Genomic DNA, 22336 nt, shown 5'->3' with positions numbered 1-22336 from the left:
CTCATCACAATCATCTATCTATGTAGCATACAAAGTTGGTATTTTTCATGTTGCCCATAGGAGTAGGTTCTTAAACCTCAAAGAGAAACTTCTTATAATGCTTTCCAGAATGTAAGTATACAGTTTTTCAATGTTTGTGTGTGTGTGTGTGTGTGTGTGTGTGTGTGTGTGTTTGTGTGTGTGTGTTGTACTTGTATGTGCCTGTGTCTATGTGAAGGCCAGAGAACAAACTCAGGTATCACCATGAGTTATGCCATGCACCTGCTTTGAGACAGATTTCATTCTGACACAGTGCTAATCAATTAAAATAGACTTGTAGTGGACAGCGGTTCTGTCTATGACCTTGAAGCACCAACCCTAGAGATGCAGCAGGTAACCATCCTACCTACCTATGACCTTGACATATCTGCCCCTGGGGCATGGATCAGGGCTACCCTTAAGACCTAACATGCATGTATGCCACTCTCTTCTCTCCCTCCTGGGCTTGGATGCTGAGACGGACCAGGCAGAAGAACAGCGTGGGACTGTATCTCAGCCTTCCAGGACCCTACGATAAATCTCCCATGCTGTAGTGTCTTTTCCTTCCTAATGAATTCCTTCACCCTTTAAGCAGACTCCATGGATTTCTTGTAGTATAGACTGGCTAGACAGCAAACTCCAGGGACCTCTCCATCTCCATCTCCCCAGTGCTGGGATACAAGTGCATGCTACCACACCTAGCATCTCTACACAGATTCTGAGCATGCAGCTCAGGTCCTCATGCTTCAAATGAATTAAACTGTTAAAGCATTTACCATCTTGACAGCGCCTACTTTGCATTTGTGTCAAAAATACAAGTCCATACAATTTAGTTGGAAACTGTGCACAAGTCAGCCTTCGACTTCCTGCTTCCCCAGATGCAAATACAGATGATTCCTGTCTTCAAGGTGATTCATTTATGATTTTGAGATTTGGTAGGGTGAGAGAAATTTCTTTCAGTAGGCGCCATCCTTGAATTTTGATGCGAGAGTCTAGCAACATGAGGCATAGAAGTCTCTTTTGATACTGTTCAAGGGCAGCAAGCCATTGCTTCCCATTGGCCATGAGTTCACAGATAAACAACCCAATTACCATGTACTGTATTGCTGTTACATGTAATAGTTTATAATCCATTTATTGGGGACATATCTCCACATTAGTTTGAGGAACACATACTTTCAACTTCTTGGGTTGGTTCCACTTGTGACAAGACATATAATGTTACTAGCTTATTTTTCAATCTTTTTACATACCAAACAACATTTCCCCTCCCCTCCCTCCTCCTGCACTACTCCCCTGCCTCTGCCCCATCCACTTCTCCAAAAGGGTAAGGCCTCTCATGGGGAGTCCCACTATAGGGAATGGGCTCCAAAAAGCTGGCTGATGCACCAGGAATAGATCCTGGTTTCCACTGCCAGGGGCCTCAAAAACAGACCAAGCTACATAACTGTCTCCCATATGCAAAGGGTCTAGTTTGGTCCCATGCAAATTCCAAAGCTGTTGGTCTAGAATTCGTTAGTTCCTATGAGCTTGGAAATCTCTGTAGATTTCCCCATTATGATGTTGACCACCCTTGCTCATAGACTCCTTCTTCCCTCTCTTCAACTGGACTGCCGGAGCTCAGTCTGGTGGTTGGCAGTGGATCTCTGTATCTGTTTCCATCAGTTACTGGATAAAGGCTCTATGATGACAAGGTAGTCACCAATCTGAATCCAGGGGAAAGCCAGTTCAGGCACCCTCTCCACTATTGCTATAGTCTTCTTAGTCATTCTCTGTGTTATGAACCACACTGGTTTGTTCCCTTCCTTCTTGGATCATCACCACATTCATGGATCTTTCTTGCCTCTTTATTGTTCCAACATGGTTTATTACAAATAATCTTTGCATGGTCAGGATTTACTACTCACTTTAGCATGACCATGTCAACAGTGTCCAGAATCAAGTCATAGAACATCCTGTTTCTTTCCTCTCCTGCAGAATTTAGTTGCATTCCTTTATTCTATGGGATTCTCTAGTTCATGTTTTTGAAGATATAAATCCCAAAGCATCTGGGAGAGACACTTGGTTACACCGAGTGGGAGAAGCTATCCCAGAGACTAATGTATTGATTCGTAGCTTTCAACTAATCCTACTGGCTGAGCTAGACCATTATTCTTACACACCCCAAGTTCTGAATGCCACCAATTCTTGGGCCTTTTGGGAATATAAAATGCACTGAGGTTCTCTGTCTGAGTCTGTTGCTATCATCTATTTTCCTCTTCTTGATCTTCGTAGAGGATTTTGCCACTGAAAAACCTCCCATTTTTCTCATGTCAAGATGGCATGTGCTCGCCCACCATTGTTTAATCTCAGAAGTGTTACAATCATTGATCACCCTCTCTGGGAGACACTTATTTTTATAGAAAAGATGAAAATTTGTTGTGCCTGTCATACAGCCCCCTTTGTGATTTTTATAAAAAGGAAAAGGAAAACTAAGCCTTTGTTTCTGCAGTGAATCCAGTCACATGTCAGAAAGAAGGCCAAGAAATTAACCACATGCATAGAATGCTGCCTTTTGCTTTTCCGATCCAGGCCCTGGGAAGGCTCATCAATCAGACGGTGACAGGGCTGAATGGTATGGGGACAGGAAAGTCAGCATTCAGGCTGACAGAATATGTTGGGAATCCTTGTTTTGCCTTTTATTAACTTTGGGTCTTTGGACAGCTATGCAGCTGAACTATACCCTTCCTCTCTATAGAATGGGGATATCCCACGGCTGCTATAAATAATAAGTAAGAAGACACACACAATCGCACAGTGCCATGTCTAGCACAGTAGGAACAAATCCCTGTTGCAAAAGCTCAAAAGAAAATACCAATGTCAAAAAGGCTTCCGTGACAAGGGCTCACAGGACAGAGACAGCCAAAGTTCTCCAACTTGACAGGTAGGTGGCGGCTTTGTTGGAGTAGGTGCCATGATTCCGGACTGGCTGGGTGGGAGGGCACCAGGGTGTGGCTGTGTTTCAAAACACTGTCCTTTTTGTTAGTTAACCCCACTTCATCTACTATAATAAATCATTCAATAGTATCGTAACATTAATGAAAGTAATGCCTGGTCTAATGTATCGTCAATGTTTCATCAAGAACCTAAGAAAATGGGCCTAAAACTGTTCACCACACCCAACCATTTCTCACTCAGTGAGGTCTGCCGTGTAGCTGTACCAGTGAAAGCATGCATGCCTCCTACAATGGAGCAGTGGTTCTCAATCTTCCTGATGCTGCGACCCTTTATTACAGTTCCTCATGTTGTGGTGACCCCCAACGACAAAATAATTTTCATTGCTATTTCATACATGTAATTTTGCTCTGGTTATGGATATAATATAAATATCTGATATTTCTGATAGTCATAAAGGGGTCGTGACCCACAGGTTGAGAACACTATGATGGAGGTTAACTGGACGCACCAAGGACATGTATGCCTCTCAAGATGGAGGTCCACTTGTGAAGACACAGATTTCATGAGGTGAAAAAGGCAGGAAGGGGATTTTGTACAAAGATGGTGGAGAAAAAAAAATCAATAAGCCATGGCAAGCCCTCAGCTTCACTCAGAGCTTGTGTGCGTTTGAGGAGAAGGTGCCTGGATTTCCTGCCCACATGACACCATTGTAGTGAACACTGGATTTAAAAAAAAATATTTTTATAATTTATTCTTTGAGAATTTCATACTATGTACTTTGGTGTGAACATCAGATTTTTGTTGTCTAGATATTTGCTTAAAATATTTCACAATAGGTGCATCCTTCTACAGAGAGTGGCGATTTGGCCTTTCAATCCTTGCTCTTAACCGTTTTCCACATCTTCAATCCATGCAATGGTCTGCTCAGCACTTTGTATTCACTGTCTTGTTCAAAGGCTCCTTTCCTAGAGGGCATAGTGCTTAGTAGAACATGGCTGGTGAAGATGTCTTATCCATCCATGCAACAGATACAGGCTTCTTGAATGAAGACCAAGTGTGTGCTGGGAATGTAGAGAGGCCTTTGGGAGTTTCCTCTCTCAGTGCAACGAATACAAATCCTGGCTGTCCTTTTTGTTTTTCTCTTATAGTAAACTATGTTTCCTTGGCTTGTAAATTACTCATATTTTCCAGGAAGAAACACACTCGGTATAGTGATGACTGCTTGTGTTAGTGCAATTGGACAGCTGAGGAGCTGACAAGTGTGTGAGAAACTTGTGCATCCCTCCTCCATCTGGAACAGTGCAACACTCACAGCTTCACAAACAAGAGTTGCACACGATGGGATGGGATTCAAGACATTCTTGAAGCAGTTTACGGGTGTTTACACTTTATATTAATAAGTTTTGATGTACCCTGCCCATGAGTGGATATCCTCTAGACACCCCCTCAGGAGTTTCCATCACCATGGCCAACACTGCTTTAATCACAAATTTTACTTAAGAAAATGCCCCCCCCCGCCCCGCTTTGGTTATTTGACGTAAATAGATATTCTTAAAAGTTATTAAATAAAAAAATTGATTCATTCAGTAGCTATAAAAATTGAGGGCCAAGGAAATATTCAGTAAAGTGCTTGCCACAAAAAGTATGAGAACATGGATTTGATCCCAGAATCCACATAGAAAAGCCAGGTTTGGTATCAGGCACTTGTAATGCCTGCCCTGTGCAAGTGCAGACAGGCAGCGGGGGGGTTCACTGGCCAGCGTGTGTAGCCTGATGAGCAAATTCCAGGCCACTGTGAGACCCTGTTTTAAAAACAAAGGTGGCTAGCTCCTGAGGAATGACACCCAAGTTGGCTTCTGCTTTCCATACTCATCTGTCTATCTGTCTGTCCGTCTGTCTCTCTCTCTGTCTGTCTTTCTCTCTCTCTCACACACAGCACACAGAGACAGACAGACAGACAGACAGACACACACACACACGACTTGAGATGTCATTCACTCACTATAATGTATTTGTTTTATTCACATGTCAAATCATTTTAAGTTATACTGCAGGACACTGTTTTACACACTCTAAGTGTTACTTCATTTTGTCTTTTAACTTTCCTCGGGGTGGGTGGGTGAGCGGACAGTGTCAGACACCTGGCATCTCATTCTTGCAGTGCAGGGGTACTTATTTTAGTAGCATGGCGGATGTGTGTGGTTCACCGTTATAAGAGTGCAGTTTTAGTGTTAAATTTATACCATTAAAGTTGGACTGGACAGCCTTATTTCATACCACCCAATTGAGGACTCTTTTTATTTATTTTTGCCATAAGCACCGACATAAACTCCGTCCAGCAGTGTGTTGAGGCATTTTTATGACATCTCATCATTCTTTCTGGAAGGGGACAACCTTGTGGTCATAGTCCCTGCCTCTGTGTCTCCTTGGTCCTTATGCACTGACCATTGGTTTCATATGCTTGGGGGCATTTCTTGATAAACTCAGTCTGTGGATAGTAAGAGTACAAAACAATCTCGATTTCTCTCCTCTTCTAAAAAGGGCCACTGGAACTGGAATTTTCAAAGTGGATTTCTCAAAGCAGTTATAAAACTAGATCCCTAGGGAGGAAGAGAATTAGGCACATTTGTATATTATGTATATTTGGTTATCCAGACCAGATACCATGAGTGATTTAGGAATTCATGAAAAGGCATTGATTGAGTCTTGTGGAATGGATTACAGAGACAGGGCAGACTCATAGGAAGTCTTGAGAATATATCAAAGTACTTTTTGAGTTAGATTACCCTTTCTTGTATTCATTAGAGAACAGCACAGAACATAAACATGCTGAGAATCCATATGCATATTTCTGCTCATCTAATTATTCATCTAATCATTTATATATTGGCATGTGAGAAATACTGAGTACTATGACTTGGACAGCATACAAAGTATACAGATGTTATAAAGACTTAGCCCTATACTTCATGGAAGCCTTGTTTTTATTTATATTCTGTTTTTTTCCTCTCTCCTCCCTCCTTCCCTCCCTTCCCCCTCTTTCTGTGTGTGTGTGTGTGTGTGTGTGTGTGTGTGTGTGTGTGTGTGTGTGTGTGGTGTATGTACACAAGTTTGTGCACACGCATGTGAAATCCTGAGGTTGGGATCTCATGTCCTCCTCAATCATTTTCCATTTTATTTGAGACAGGATCTCTCACTGATATTGGAGCTCACTGATTTGGTGAGACTTTCTGGCCAGCAAGTCTAAGTGAGCCTGCTGCCTCCAGCTCTTCAGTTTTGGGATTGCAGATGTGTGCTGCTGTCTCCAACTGTTGACATGGATGCTTGGGCTCTTTCAGCTCTTTATGCTTACACGGCACACTTTACCAACTGAGCTCTCTTCTGAGCCTTTATGTCCATCTTATATGAAAGAAATGCAACTGCAGGGAGAACTTGAAGTTGCTGAACTCCCTCCCAAGGCCATCAGGTGCTGGCTGTGCCACTGGCTCCAGAGTTTCATAGGGTGACCCTGAAACTGGGGAAGGAAACTTAAAATACTCGCCACACCTGTAAATCTTTTGGCAATGGAATTCTACAGCATCTTTAAATCCTAATATTCCAAGAGAAGCCCACTCTACTTACAACTGATGGTTATTCCAAGCTCCACGCTGTGCTTCTTAGGCAGTTTTACGTGAAATGTTCCACTACTTGGGATGACAGACTCTGTAATTTCAAAACAGAAAACAGTGTTTACAGGACACAGAGGACACTGGATGTTGGGTAGGAATAGTCTTCCAAATTCAAAGATTTCCATCCTGGAGAGCTGCTCATTAAGACTCTGGAAGCTCTAATATGAAACATTCCATTACAGGGGGGGGGCTCCTTTAGATTCAGGGGTAAACAACTCACAAGTCTCAGGAAGTCCCTGAAGCTTATAAGATCAAGGTCACTTGACTACTAAAGTTATATAAACAATAAGAACTTCTGGGAAGAGAGGGAACTGGTCAGATTCATTGAGTTGTGTGACTGTTGTACAGTGAGGTCCAATGTTACAACTTTCATGAGCTGTGTTCATGCTGGGGTAGGCTTTTCCAGTGATCCACTGTTTTAGAGCTATCCATGCTCCTATAACTAACCACTCACTCCTACTCCTGCAGGTAACCCCAATTAAATTAATCAGTTTTTCAACTTGGACTTGGGTAGATCAGTGTTTACTCTGTCATTGATGCTCTATCTGGGATCTGTAACTGTTACTCTCTGAGATCATCAGAATCTCTAACTCCCTGGAGACTGCAATGTAGGTATTCCCTCCTGTAGTGGGTAGCCATTCTAGCTTTGATCTGGAAGTTCCAACCACCACTAAGGTTTCAGTAATGGTAATGCCTACAAGGCAGGGCTGAGAGAGGATGCTGAAGACCCGGGATTTGGATGCTCCAGTTCTCTTGGTTCCAGGACTCTGGACGCTGGAGGTAGACTGAGCAGAGTTCTCCAGAGAACACTGCCAGACTCCGCCACACCTTTCCCAGACCTTGTGACCTATCCCTTCACTTGTAAGTTACCCCACAAAATAAACCTCCCTTTAACTATGTGGAGTGGCCTTAATAATTTCACCAATACCTGCCTCATATCTGCAGCAGTTTTCTCCCCCATTACCCACAGCATCTCTTCCACTTTCCTCTCCGGCAGCCACAGCTTTCACACCCCCACCTCAGATCTCTAGCTGGAAGTCAGCCAGTAGCACCTCTCTCCGTCTGTCATCTCTTTGTCCAAGTAGGTCTTCTTTGCGGGACACACAATTCGTTATCAATTCAGTGGAATGAATTCAGTGAGACCCCTAGACAAGCACCCTTATCCAAGACCTTTGTAACAGTATTGCTAGGAAAGGAAAGTGCAGAAGAGGAGGATTATGGGATGACCAAACTAGCCTATTCTTACTGCCTCATCCCTTCACTGAAGCTTGGCTCACCACCCTCTACTAGGCAAAGATCTAACTACAAAGGCTGGGATGCAGGTAGAATGGCTGAGCCTCCAGGTACCTAGCCCAATTAGTTCACTGCATGTGTAACACATTTTGCACAGCATAGGCAAAAGTTAGGACTGGACTCATGGAAAAAAGTTAAGAGTCCTCCTTTTTTTTTCACTCTGTCTGAAATTGTTCTTGGCCTTTTGTCCTTTCCCCGGAGAAGTTTAAACAGTAAACTTTTTACAAGCCCAGAAACTGATCTTCCAATTTGGAAGGTTCACCGCAGAGCGTTAAAGGAGAGAACACAATAAAAATTTGATTTCCCTCAGCCCCTCCAGGCTGCTAGAAAGTCACCTGTAAAAAAGACCCCCAAACTGCCCATCCGTTTCAGTGGTGAGGCATGGTCTTTTGTCCCAGCATCCTCCTCCTGCTCTGTTCGTTCTTCAGAGAGGTGAGTGGATCTGCTGACATTTATAGTTTCTCTCAGGCTCCTAAAATCTCTCTGGAACCAGGCCACTGTCACAGACTGACTGGACACCTTTGCCTTCTGTACTCAAGGAACACTCTGACATTTCAGGAAGTGAACCTGCACACATTTAGTCATTTATCCATTAAGAATTTGCATGTTTCCTAATGTTATAGTAAAGAACAGAACCTGTCTCTAGTTAGAGATGAGCCTTGGGCAACCCCTGATTATGAGTTAATTCAGTCTGGCAGTTCAAGGACCTGGCTATGGGGGGGTCACCCCTTAGGAAGGTGAGTTCACTTTAAGATAATGGGCTTCCCCTTCCCAGAATTCCTGCCCCCTCGTGCAGTCTTTGGGAGCCATCCTGGAGTTCAGATGGTTCTGGCCTGTATTCCTGTGCTAATAGAAAGGTCTAAATATTCCGTCCTCTCCTCTTTCTCTCTTAGATGTGAGCCAGAGCCTAAGTATGCCTTCAACCCCCCTAATGCTCTAGGCTTCCTTTCCACTCTTCTAAAAGTCTCCCTTACCATGTCACCTTACAGCTAATGTCCATGTCAACCCATCCCCTCCATTCTCCTCCCAGTATAGGAGCGGCAGGGTTTATAGTTTGCATGCTCTGAGGTTTTTATTTTAGACTCTAATAAACTGTATTCACCTTCTACTTTAGTTCTTTTTTTTTTTTTTTTTTCATTAATGAGACAAAGAACCCTAAGCGGAGACCTTTATTTTCCCAGGATCATATGCTAGCTCTCACAAGACTCCCTGAGATTGCCAGTAACATTTCTTTCCTACCTTTGAATCCTTCAATCAGCCAAGAATATGAACCATTCCTGCCCTCCTAGACAGCACCGTGAAGGAGGCTTGAGGCAGGCATAATCATTCCGTCAAGCAATAGACGTCAAAAAGACCAGCTAATTTTGATACACTGGGGTAGAAAGAGGAAGGAAATAGCTAATAATTATGTTTTACTTTCTGATATCAGATCTGTCTGGGCATATCATAATTATTTTCCAAGTATTTCTCCTTTCCTTCCTTCCTTCCTTCCTCCCTTCCTCCCTCCATCCCTTCCTTCCTTCCCTAAGTATTGATCATTTAACATTGTAACAACAGAAGAAACCTCTTTCCATTCCCCAAGAGAGCACTGAAGAACTTGGAGTTAACAAGAAAACTGGGAGTGCTGGGTTTTGAATGGGCTGCATTTTACCCACTTGCACCAGAGGCTGGTCTGCAGAAAGAAGCAAGACATAAACGTGTGTGCACAAGGAGCAAACAGGACCTCGGAGAGTGCCACACATAGACACATCTGATCGGAGCCCCTCAGGACCAAGAAAGTGTATGCTTCCAGAAAACCCCCCTTTTCTGCCTAAGCCAGCTTGATGCATTTCTTATGCAGCAATGGAAAGATGAAAACCCTGATTCAAGAGAGGTGATGGCATGGGAGCAAGCCGAAGTCTGCCATCCAGCTGCTCACAGGCACAGCCAGAATACTCGATTTAATTGCTTAGATAGAGCCAGCCAGCAGTCCTTAAGAGTGCATAGTTTCATTATTTAGGATCCATCTCAGATATGGGAGGCTGTTCTTATTTCTCTATTTGAAGAAAAAAAAAGTTCTCAGAAAATGGAGAGGTACGCAATATGTGTTTATATTTCTGCCTCTGTGTATGTGACTAACTCCCACAAGCAGGGACTTGGAGTCACAGAGTCCAGGGAACACTGACCGAGAGTAGTTGCTACTGCAACTGCTGGTGTCTGTCACAACATTTTTAACTCTTTACATTTATTTATTTGTATGGTGTTCTTCTCTCCTCCCTCTCTCCCTCTCCTCCTCCTCCCCCTTGTCCTCCTCCTCCTCTTCTCTCCCTGGCTGTGTGTGTGTGTGTGTGTGTGTGTGTGTGTGTGTGTGTGTCGTGCAAGGAACATATGTGGAAGTCAGAGGACAACTTTTGGGAGTTGGTTCTCTCTTCCTCCCATGAAGACTCTGGATCTTGAACTCAGGCTGGGTAGCAAGCACCTCTATCTGCTGATTCATCTGGCCTGCTTGCTTTTCTAAAATTTTAATGCAGGGAATGTTGGCCGTGAGTAACACCACTAATGACATGAGAGGACATATGATAACTCTCTGGAACACAGTAATGGATCACTTTTGACTATATGTGATTTGAAAAATTCACCATGGCAAATAAGTATCAACTAATGAATCTCTTTGATCAAGCTGTGGCTTCATTTTAATCTTTCCATGCCAGTGTGATTTATTTTATAGTTGGTATTTTCCCCATATAAGTATTTGGTTGTTAAAGCAGAGGCATATTTAATTTGGGGTTTGGAAACAAATGCTGTTAATGAGGAGAAGGTTCCATTGTTTGGACAAAGAACAACAGGTTTAGCATTGGTGTCTAGAATTCTGAAAATAAATGATGTTTATTTTGTAAGACCCTTGTGATTATTTTGCACTTCCCTGGTTTTGCTTCATCTTTGTTAAAACTATAATTAAAAACACATTTGGGGAAAAGGGTTCCTTCTTTCCCATTGGTCTGATTTTCTGCCTAGAGCATTCAATGTTGGCACAGTAAGATAACGGCTGTGACATAATTTATCAGCCCAGGCACCCTGTGAGGAGTGTAAATGTTGAATGCTCCCCCACTCAGATGAACACACCAGGGCTCTGGTCGGTGGCCAACAGCACTTCGTAGGCTTTGCACTGAGATGTCTCAGAATAAACACGTTTCAGAACGGAAGTGGGAACTTTGAGACCTTGTGGTATTCGCCATATAGATTGTCATTTAAAAGAATGAAAAGCAGCAAACTGGAAGAAGATGAGGTTCTAGCTTCATGAAATTCTACGTATGATAAAGGATTCCAGTAGAAGAACTGGAATGGTGATGGCATCATCTTCAACTTCAGATACCTCACTTTTATACTCGCTAAGGTGTTTGCACAGCACTGTGTGTTTAGAGAGGCAGACAGGCAAGAGTGTGTTCACTTTTAACCACCTATCTGTCATTTAAAATATTTATTAAGTAGAGATAGCCGAGCACTGAAAGCTCAGGGCTGGAACATTCATCTTGATGTATAAAATATTTGGAGGCAGAACTTGGGAAATGCATGGCTTACATCCAGGCAATTAGGCATGACTCCAGAAGGATAGGGCAGTCTGGACAGGGCCTGCATCCACACACTCCCTATGCGGGCCCCAAGTTCTTAGCTGACTAAAAAGGATTTGTCTGTTTCTAAAAGTTCCCAGTGATGGTTCTAGTAGATCAGGGAAGATTACCTGTAGTGCCTTCCTGAGGGTTTTAAGGCTACATCTGCATCCATCAAGAGAACAGTGTTATCAATTAGTGATGTCTGCCATGAGCAAAGGCAGAGGGGTAATGGATGGGAACACATTTTTTTCATGCTCAGCCTATTGTAGATGACCTGGAATATCTATTTTGTGACCTTTATTAAACAAGCTGGGTACTGAAAAAAAGTAGGCTTAATCAATATAGTTCCTATTTTTCTGGAGCATAAAGTTATTAAAGTATTAAATCAACAAATATTAAAATATATATGTATGCTCATTAAGGATGCATGAGATACCAAACAAAATTCCAGGATATACAAAATAAAGTACATTTATAACACAAGCAAATAGATACTGTGATAATTTTTACAAAGACAGCCAAATTGTTCTGGTCATCATGCTGCTGATGTGAGCGTGAAGTTGCCGCCAACTGCTCTGTGGTGGTCAGTCCAGTCTTCTCCTTGCATTCCAGGTTTGGGATGTCTGCTCTAATGGTTCCATGGTGGCCACCTCTAACATCTCCTATACTAATTTTATTTAGCAAAATTTTAACCACAGAGGCAGTAGAGCAATAGAGGGAAAGTAGGCTGCAAACCAACGGTGAGTCTACCATTCTCTTTAAGACCTGAGGCTTCCACCACCAGAAACTCAATTTCCCTGTTCATGTATAAAATGAAGATGGTATAGGATTATAATAACTCTTTTATCACTAATTTTCTGTCACAGTTAAGTATACCCTGGGGCCATTGGACAGCTTTCTTCCTTGATAACCAAACCTTCTCTGCCACCTGACTGGTTCTTACAAGGTCTTTCTGCTCAAGTCCTGCTGAGTCACAGGAATTAGAAAGCACACACTTTAGCAAGGATGGACCATCAGATTACATGGGAAAGGAAGATTGTGGAAAAAAAGCAGTCCCCAGAGACCAGGAGCCCCAGAGAAAGTGGACTCAAACCCAGCTCTGACACAAACAGAAGGTCAATGCCAAAGTCTCCTCACAGAACCGACTGTATTTCACTAATTCCCTCCTGACTGAGACCTATCTGAATTCTAAGCACTATTTAGGTACTAGAAGTGCATTTGTAAACTAAAACCACAAAATCACTGATTTTTCTACTAGGGAAAAGTGAATAAACAAGCAAGAATGCCAGAGTTCTGGACTAGGAAGAGCCATAAAAAGGCACGAGGAGCGTGAAGGCTTTTATGGCCAAAGACCTATGCGAGTTAAGCAAAAACCCAGGCATATAAGGGTAACAGGGATGCCCGCTATACAGATGTGCTGTGGGATTGTGATTGGCATTCAGGGTACCACATCACTCCCATCCTAAAAGCTCAGTGAACTGAGCTGATGGTGATTTCTTGTACTGCTTTCCCATTCCCAGATTGCCCCATCTGAATTTCGCCCTCAGCTCCGAATAACTTCAGCAATTTCCTCACCTGGAGTTTTGCTTGCCTAGTTCTGGAACTCTAAATCCCAACACATCACTTTGACTTGGCCTCAAGTCCTAGCGATTACCTCCCATCTGTGCCTTTTCTGACTCTACCCACTTTTCTTCGCCAAGACTCCTACTCCTTGTAAATCCTTTCCTTCTCATTTCATCCGGCCAACCCTGTGCTGATTCCCACTGTACATCAACTTAGAGGTTTGTGAACATGGGCTGTCGTAGTTAAGGGTGCGGCCTGGACAATCAGCCTGCCCTAGCACTAATGCTGTGCCTTGATTTTTTTATTGACATAACATTGATGAAAAGATCGAAGGCACACAGCACTTGGCCATGTCACAGGCCAGAGGGTAGGCACTCTGACATCACGATCCTGTACTATCATGACAGCTCACATAGTCTCTTAGCAACAACCTGACCCTCCTGCACCGAGGCCCTTCTGCTGAGCTTTCTCTGGAAGTTTCAAACCGTGGCTCAGCAGGACAATCCCTTTCTCTGCTCTTATTCTCTGGTAGCTGAGACTCCTTAAAACAAAGAAAACCAGGTCTGGGAACTTGGCTCAGTGGCGAGGGCACTTGTTATTCCTGAAAAGGACCCAGGTTCGACTCCTGGCACCCATATGGAGACTTACCATTTCCTCAGGCACCAGGCACGCATGTGATACATAGACATACACCCAGCCAAAACACTCATACACTCAAAGTAATAAAATAACAAAATATAAAAAAAACCCACAAAAACCAAAATCAAAACCCACCTACCAACCAGGCAAAGAACAATAGAACCCCAACTTCTCCACAAGGGTTGAACGCTGCAGAAGCAGACACTGTGGGCTGCTTGGCGACTCCGCCGACCTTGGAAGTTCTGTGCCATGCGTCTGGCTGGCTGGTTTTCATTGATTTTTCCCACCTGTCATTCTAAACCGTCTTTGCTCTTTTCAGAGCCCCGAGCTGTTGGCTCTTCCGTGTTTACCAGCAGTTCTTAGATGAACGACTGAGGCCAAGCCTGAGTGTCTGTTCTCACATTGCCATTCAGATCCACAGGGAGGGACCTTCAACCTCCTGCCCCAGACAAGGTACCTATGATAATTCTGGATTCTTCCCCTGCTCTTTCTTCGAGGACCTGATTTGAAGGATCATGTTTCTCTCTCTCATCCATGTCAGGCCTCACGCTGCTCAGATCTCTGTAGCATCAACAAGACACAAGTAACATCCCACCTGGACCGTGAGCCTCCTCCACTAGCTTCCCACTGTCTGTCTCTAGAGCTAAACCTGGCCTTCCCAAACATTCCAAGTCAAATAAACCTGCGGAGAAACTACTGAATAAGGCCATGTGAATGGTGGAGTAGGATTTATCTAACTAAATGCAGCCAAAGTTTGTGGTCGGGGCCCAAGGGCATTTTCCTGCGCCATCTATATATTCATGGAGTGTTTCCTTGCCAAGTCCCGCAGTGAGCACGCACTCCTCACCCTTCCTACAGTTTTCTCACCGAGACCCAAACTTTGGCTCCTCGGATCCCACCCCATCCAGTCACCAAACTCGGACATTTCCTGCCCACGGGACACGAATTTCCTGCAGCATCTTATGCCGTCGAGACTCTGGCCTCCAGACTGTTTGTCTTCCTAAGTCACACCTTCGGGGGTTCTATTCCTGTTGCTGAACTTTCTTATATATTTAGTGAGTGTGTTTGTGTGTGTGTGTATATGTGTATATGTATGTAGGTATCATCTGTGTGTGTGTGCATGCGTGTGTGTGTGTGTGTGTGTGTGTGTGTGTGTGTGTGTGTGTGTGTAGAGCAGAAGACAGTTTAAAGGTGGTTCTCTCCTATCTTGTGGGTCTTGGAGACTGAGCTGAGGTCATCAGGCCTGTCATTATCAAGCACCTCCGCCTGAGTTGACTCTCTGGCCCTGAACTGTCTTTATCCCTGTTGCTGACATCAATTCCCTCTTAGTCTTAGGATCCCCTAGGCAGTGCTGACACCCTCCTGCTCGCCAAGTGCTTTTCCCCTCGGGGTCACTCAATGACTTTAGCAACATGGACACCCTGGCCATTCCTTGGTCCTGTTCCATACTTAGACACACACCCCTGACGCTCCCATCCTGGGCTCTGAGAGGCACTGCGGATGCCTTCCCAGGCACTTCTCCCACATCCTAAGCCGTACAAAAGTCCTTCCTCTCCCAGCTGCTCATTCTCTTCTCTGATTGGCTGTGAGGTCCTCCAGGAAACACGCTGGTCCTTCCTATTTCCTCTTCCAATTACATGAACACAGCAGCATCCAGTTCAGTAACTGCACCCAGTGGTGAATCATTTAGGCTTCATACATTCCACTTGCCCCTTCTGGATGAAGACATAAGTAGGCTGGCATTGCCTCTGATGCTCTCAGTGGACATGTCACCACACATCTAAAATGGGACTCATGCTATGGTCTCCAGATGACCCTGTTCCTGTGTTCTTCTCCTAATCGTCTCTCCTGGCCTCCCATTTATTCATCCTCACGCCCCTGACAAAAACACTGTCTTTGAATGTCACTTTGTCCCATCTCCAGAAAGCCACTGCCTTTCCCCAGGTGCCCAGTTGCCAGACTCTCCAATTGTTTAGTGTCTGCCCTGTACATTTCAGAAAGCTTTCCCAAACACGGCTCAGATTCTCTCACTCTCCTGCCAAAATGCTCCCTGGATTGGGGACACTTGGGGGCACAACTGCAATTCTCTACCAGGACCCTGCACATATGCTGGACTCCGATCTCCCTGATCCCTTCTCTAGACCCAAACTCAATCTTTGCTCTGATCCCTTCTCTACCGCTCCAGCAACCATCTGCATGGCAGGCCGATTCCTCTGGCTCCGGCTCTTCATGTCACTGTCCCCTCTGCCTGGAGGGCTGTTCTCCCAGCCCCTCGGCTGCCTTCTGCCTTCTGCACACATTAATCTCTGCTTGAATGTCATTTCCTAAGAGACTCATCCTACAAAAACAGCTCCCCTCCAGCCATCCTGGGATTCTCTACTCTGCTTTATTTTCCTCAGAGAATGTACAGTCAAAACCTCATACTGATAGCTTTTTAAATTACATTTCTGTTTCTCTTAAAAGTTGTATGAAGATAGGGACCTTTTACTTTCCTGTCTGCTATTGCAGGAGAGTCACTGGCCCATGACAAATATTTGTTGGCATGTGATCCTTGTGTCTAAAGGTATGCCTTTACCTTTTGGTAAAAGATACTGGGATATGTAGGGTCCATACTTTGCTGTGTGAAGACAACCAGCCTACCAACCTAACTTCCCTCCCATTTCCCTCCTTCCATCTTCCTTCCTTCCTTCCTTCCTTCCTTCCTTCCTTCCTTCCTTCCTTTGTTCCTTCCCTTCCTCCCCTCCCTCCTTCCTTCCTTCTTCCTTCTGTCCTTCCTCAGTAGTGTTGGGTATCAAATCCAGGGCCATTGTGCACACTAGGCAAGCTTTGTACTACTGAGCTACCTTCCCAGCTGACAACTATCTTAAATGGGAACTTGCATCAAATTCTCAACTCTGTTAGCTACTCTCCAAGAATCGCTCCAAGACCAAAATTCTGCTAGACTCCTCCTTTGAGACTAAGACATGTCCTTAGCGTAGGATCCCAGTTTTACTAAGAATCTTCCTGGGAGGTGGGGTACAAGAGAGAGTTAATGGTGGAGGTGGGGAGAAAGATTAAAACACCCCATGTTCTTTGTCATATATATAACTTAGATTAATTATGTCTGTCTTTATCTATCTATCTATCTATCTATCTATCTATCATCTACCTATCTACCTACCTATCATCTACCTGTCTGTCTATCTATCTATCTATCATCTACCTATCCACCTACCTATCATCTACCTGTCTGTCTGTCTGTCTGTCTGTCTATCTATCTATCATCTACCTATCTACCTACCTATCATCTACCTGTCTGTCTGTCTGTCTGTCTATCTATCTATCTATCATCTACCTATCTACCTACCTATCATCTACCTGTCTGTCTGTCTGTCTATCTATCTATCTATCATCTACCTATCTACCTATCTATCATCTACCTGTCTGTCTGTCTGTCCGTCTATCATCTACCTACCATCTATGAATGATGTGTAAACAGTAGGGGACTATTTGGGAGTGAGTGAGAAGGGGAAGACATGAAATAGGAAGGATAGTAGGGAATGATTATGAGCAAAGTCTGTGTATGAAAATGAAAACACACAAAATTATTTTGTATATCAACTTAAAAAAAAGAGCAAAGATAAAAGAAAGAATACCAAGAATACCTCAGAGTCAGTTTAGCAAACATCTGCACCCCCTTCCCTGCCTCTGACATCTAAAGTGTCTCAGTATTTCTTTTACCCACTGGTTCTCCTCACACTCACCTTGCCCATTGGCCAACTGTCCACGTCTACCCTGCCTGTTTGTATGTAGAGATGGTTTCTATCACCTGTTATAAGCCTCCTGACCCTGGTGAAACAGTCTTGAATGGAGTCCTCCTTGTCATTCCTCATGAGTGTCAAGTGCACTTGGGCTTTAACAGTAAAGATCACGTATTTGCCTACTGGACTTGTATCCATTGACCCCATGGGTTTTCCCTGCTCCCTACCTAACCGCCACGTGTTCTCAGACAAGGTGTTCTTATTTCTGGGTCTAAGGCATCTGGTTTCTCTAGCACAAAGGTGCAAAGTTAGAAAGAGTCAAGGTGACACAGCTTTTCAAAATCACATCTACATCCATAGTGGATATCACTTGTGTGATTTGTCATACTGATTTTCAGTTCTTGTGTGGACATTTTAATGAATAAACCAAACAGTTCAAAATGACACAGTAAGCCTCTTAAACAAAAACATGTTGGATACATGTGTGTGTGTGTGTGTGTGTGTGTGTGTGTGTGTCACACACACACACACACACACACACACGTCCCTTTCTCCCACATAGCTGACATAAGTCACATGAAGCCCTCTCCTGACTCTATCACCAATCTGAGGTTCAGATTTTACCTGCAACATCAAACTCAATTTCCAGTGTGACTTTGCTTGTGATGGAAGAGTCTCGCAGGAGCTGATTGGCTTCCTCGAAGGTACTGTCTTCTGTCGGAATTCCGTTAATGGCCATGACTCTGTCTCCAATCTGCAGCACCCCACATCTAGTTCAGAACCACACGAGAGAGGCTGTAGTTAAACAATCATGGAGTTGAGTTGGCCACTCTACGTCATTTAATCTTTACAAAATAGCCTAACCATTTGATCTTGTTAAGCCAAGGCTACTGGCAAGCTCGTTTGGTCAACTGCAATGCCTTGCACTCTGGAGTCCCATGGTAACAACTGTGGGCAAGGAGGTTCTTAAGGATTCAGCACATTAAGAATTCATCACTATGATAGCTCTATAACATGACCAGAACGAGCAGAGAGTAAAGATGAACAGACATTGCTGCACTGCAGAGTAATAACTTCAGTTGAACTTTAGCCATTTTTTTGTATAGATTTTCCTCCTTTATAATTAATACAGCCTCTACTTTTCCGATGGACAAAAATCTGCTAAATAAAATCACTGGTGCTCATAATGCTTCTCAAACCGATCGAGAACATAAAATTTTATCATCAGAATGGAGAGTTAACTACATTTTGCTTTTCCTGCACTGCGCACTGTTACATTATTTATCATTTATTTACAGATTGCTGGGGTTAGACATGCAGGGCAGAGAGGCTTCTGGGAAGGGGGGGAACAACCCACCTTTCTGCTGGGCTGTCAGCTTCAATATAGGAAATCAGAGGGGGCGAGGAGAGCGTCTCTGTGGCAAACACGCTGCCTTGCAGTTGGATTCCAAAGCCCGTGACAGGATCAGCCGTCAGCACAACCTCCGTGGTTTCCGTGTGAACCACCTGTCCAGCCAATCCCACAGTGCTAGAGGCTAAAGACACTAAAGGGACAAATAGGAAGAGGGTGACAGGAGGTTCAAACAAGTACTGGCATTTCCAAAATAGAGTACGTCAGCACAGAAGCTCATCATCAGGGCAACGGAGGGAGTTTAAATATGGGTCATAGAGCAGAACATTGGGTTCCAGAAGAACAGGGTAAATACATCTCCCAGTCTGTCACATCGGGGTCATGACCAGTGTAGCCACTCTCTGCCCCAGTCCCAGGAACTGGAAAGAGACTGGGAGAACAGGACCACCTTGAGTTTAGAGCATGCCATCTAGTCCTTGGCTGTACAAACAAGCATCAGCTGAAGATGACCCTGGGGCAGGTCATTCCATCCCGGCATGTCTGTATCCTTTTCTCTGGAAAGAAGAGCTGGGGTGGTGTGTCAAAGTTTTCCCACTTCAGCCATACATGATTATGAACATGCCAACCTTTGGTTTTGAGGCTATTATCTCTATGTGGCCCCAGGAATGGTGCCGCTGTGCTGGTCCCCAATCTATCTCCAGGACTGGGCGGGCACAGTGGTGAATCAATGAAGCTTCATACATTCCGCTTGCCCCCAAATTCGGGCCCTCCATGTTTCTTTCTTTCTTTCTTTCTTTCTTTCTTTCTTTCTTTCTTTCTTTCTTTCTCTCTCTCTCTCTCTTTCTTTCTTTCTTTTTCTTTCTCTCCTTCCTTCCTTCCTTCCTTCCTTCCTTCCTTCCTTCCTTCCTTCCTTCCTTCCTTCCTTTTGTTTTTCCTTAGCCTCTAGTCACCCACTGTCTCGAATTCTCTGGTACTCATTTGAGTCACCAGCCAGACATCTCTGTCTTCTTTTCATCCCCAGCTTGACCATGAAAGGATCACTTTACTTCTAAATGCCTTTCTCTACAAGCTCTGGCCTCTTGTCCTTGAGCAAGCACAGTGCTTGAGCAATAGCCCTTTGCTGAAATGTCACTTTCTCCAAAATGGGTCTTGTAGCCCCCTACTTTAATTGAAAGACACTTCCAACCCTGCTCCAACTGAAACCCATCTCCTCCCCCCACTCTTTTACATTGGGACAAAGAGAAGGTTCTTTTTCGGATACTCTTTGCTCATTCACGGTGCTTTTTCTTCTCAAACTGCTATCTAAAAATTCTGTGCTCTACACCTATTTCCGCTGCCTAATCTTTTAGGTTAGTTTCCAACTTCTTCTAATTTCCCCATTTTCTTGCTGCTGACTTCATGTCTTCACTCTTCCATACCCCAACTTAAACCTTCCGCTTTCTCTGTCCTTATTGTGGTGACAACCTTCTAACACGCCAGCTTCGTGGCACTTCAGCCCCCTCAATGCCTTTTCTAGGAAAGCCATCCTTCTTCAGCTCTCTGTCAACATAGTGCATGGCTGCACCCCACCTTCCTTTAAAAGATCCCCAAGACCTTAACACTTGAATCCTCCTTTGAGACACATCCTGTATTAGTGACTTTCCCGGCTCCTACAGTCTAAGTTTCTTCTCTAAATTGTGGTAATATTTCCTGTTGCTTGTCTCTAGGCCTACTGCTGTTCAAACGGTGTTCCTCTTTAAATGAAAGCATACACACACACACACACACACACACACACACACACCTTTATAATTTAAATATAAACAGAACACTAGCTGCAGCAGGGATGGAAGACTCCAATGTTCTCCCCACAGAGTCACAGGAGACCCTGGGGCCTATAGTTGTAAAGCCCTCATCTATCTATCTGTTGCCTTTCATTTCTATCCTTTTTCTCCACACTGTACTTGGAAGCCTGGGGACCACTTCAGAGAAGCATCTGTAACGACCAGAGATTCTTAAACACTGCATGATTTGCTAATATACTTTGTGTTCTTTGGTTATGTCTAGTCAACTCCCCATGTGGTACTGAACTGTTGAAACCTGTCAGGGGGAAAAAAAACCCAGCTCTAATCACAGTCTACTGGGCCCTAGAATCCTTTGTTGGAATATGTGCTCCCCCAATGTAAAAGCTGGAGGATCCATTTCAAACGCCTCCATCCTTATAAAGGGTCACATGTCACTTGCTAAGAGAAGGACAAAGTTCTCCTATTTAACGAGTGCTTCATAGATAACATATCACTCCAACCTCTTGGGTCTCTGTGCTCCCAACTGCTCTCTTCCTTCTCTTCTTTCCCAATTTCTCCATTTCAAGGGCAATTCTTTCTTATACTGCTTCTTTTCTGCTTTGAGCCACAGTCTCATGGAGTCCAGGTTGGTCACAGGCTTGCTGCCTATGAAGCTGAAGAGAATCTTGAACTTGTGACCTTCCCAAGAGCTCCCACCACTCATGGGATAGGATTCCAGGCATGGACTACCACAACCCTTCTTGGTGACTTTTTAAAACATTTTCTCCACATTCTAGCCCTTCTGGGATTCCATGCCATGGACAATGTCCCTTTTCTAAACTGTCCCACTCACTCTCCTAGCTTGTCTGACCTTGCTCTGCGGATTTGTGCTGATTCCGACTCCGCTGCAAATTTGTCTCCTTTTACTCTTTGCCAAAGCTGCTCTCACTGATGACTCTGATTGCTAAGAAAGAAAAAAAATCAATGGCCCCATTCACTCTAACTGCTGTGTAGTGATTGGCTCCAGGAATATTCCCTTCCTTGTACATTGCTCTTTAGGTGGTGATGAAGATTTGCTATCAGCTTCTCACTGTATCAGCCCCTGGCGGTACCTTTTCCATGCTCTGGTCCATGAAACAGAGTCTCAACCTTGGTTCTGTGCTCAGCTCGCTCATTCCTGCCCTCACCAGCCTATGACCTTTGCAGCATCTTCTCCCCTCTCTCTCCCTCTCACCACAGAGAATTTCATCATCCACAGACACATCTCCAAGGACTTCAAATTGTTTTCTAAATGAGGGAAGTAATCCTGACTTCCTCATTTCCTCTCTGAGATCTATGACAAGATGATCATGTCCTAGTCTTCTGGTCTGGAAATCTCAAAGTAGCCTTTCACTCACGACTCCCCGTCATTTCAGACTGCCCACATGTCCGAGTTGTCAGACTTCTCCACTTTTACTTTCAACATCCGATTTTGGGCTCAGCGATTCTAACATACATATATCTGGGTTCTGTAGTACTCAGTGATTTCTCCATTCTATCATCAAATGATCCCTTCTTTAATGAACTATTTTATAATGTCATCTCTATTTTCCTTTTGGAAATTATACTTCACTTGCTGCTGAGTCACCGTTAAGAACCAGCAGCCACTCCTCACTCAAACTTTTCTATCATGGAGATCACTGGAACAGATAGTATAAGGGAGGGAGAGGTGGGTCATTTGATCAAGAGAGGTAATAAATAATTAGAAAACAAAACAAAACAAAACAAAAACAAA

General features: G+C 44.0%; 1 protein-coding gene across 8 annotated transcripts in view; it reads right to left on the bottom strand.

The window, feature by feature from the left end:
• Positions 1-22336, bottom strand: part of Grip1 (glutamate receptor interacting protein 1) — a 627506-nt gene that overhangs the window by 61326 nt on the left and 543844 nt on the right. For all 8 annotated transcript variants that reach the window (XM_036169628.1, XM_036169632.1, XM_036169625.1 and 5 more), the window contains 3 exons: positions 18806-18992; positions 18073-18218; positions 6577-6657 (listed from right to left, as the gene is read on the bottom strand). In XM_036169628.1, coding sequence (XP_036025521.1) covers positions 6577-6657; positions 18073-18218; positions 18806-18992 — 414 coding nt within the window. The remainder of the gene's footprint in view (positions 1-6576; positions 6658-18072; positions 18219-18805; positions 18993-22336) is intronic.

Source organism: Onychomys torridus, chromosome 20 (assembly GCF_903995425.1).
Source record: "Onychomys torridus chromosome 20, mOncTor1.1, whole genome shotgun sequence".
Taxonomy (NCBI): Eukaryota; Metazoa; Chordata; class Mammalia; order Rodentia; family Cricetidae; genus Onychomys; species Onychomys torridus.
The sequence above is the reverse complement of the archived record's forward strand: the minus strand, read 5'-3'. Positions and strand labels throughout refer to the sequence as shown.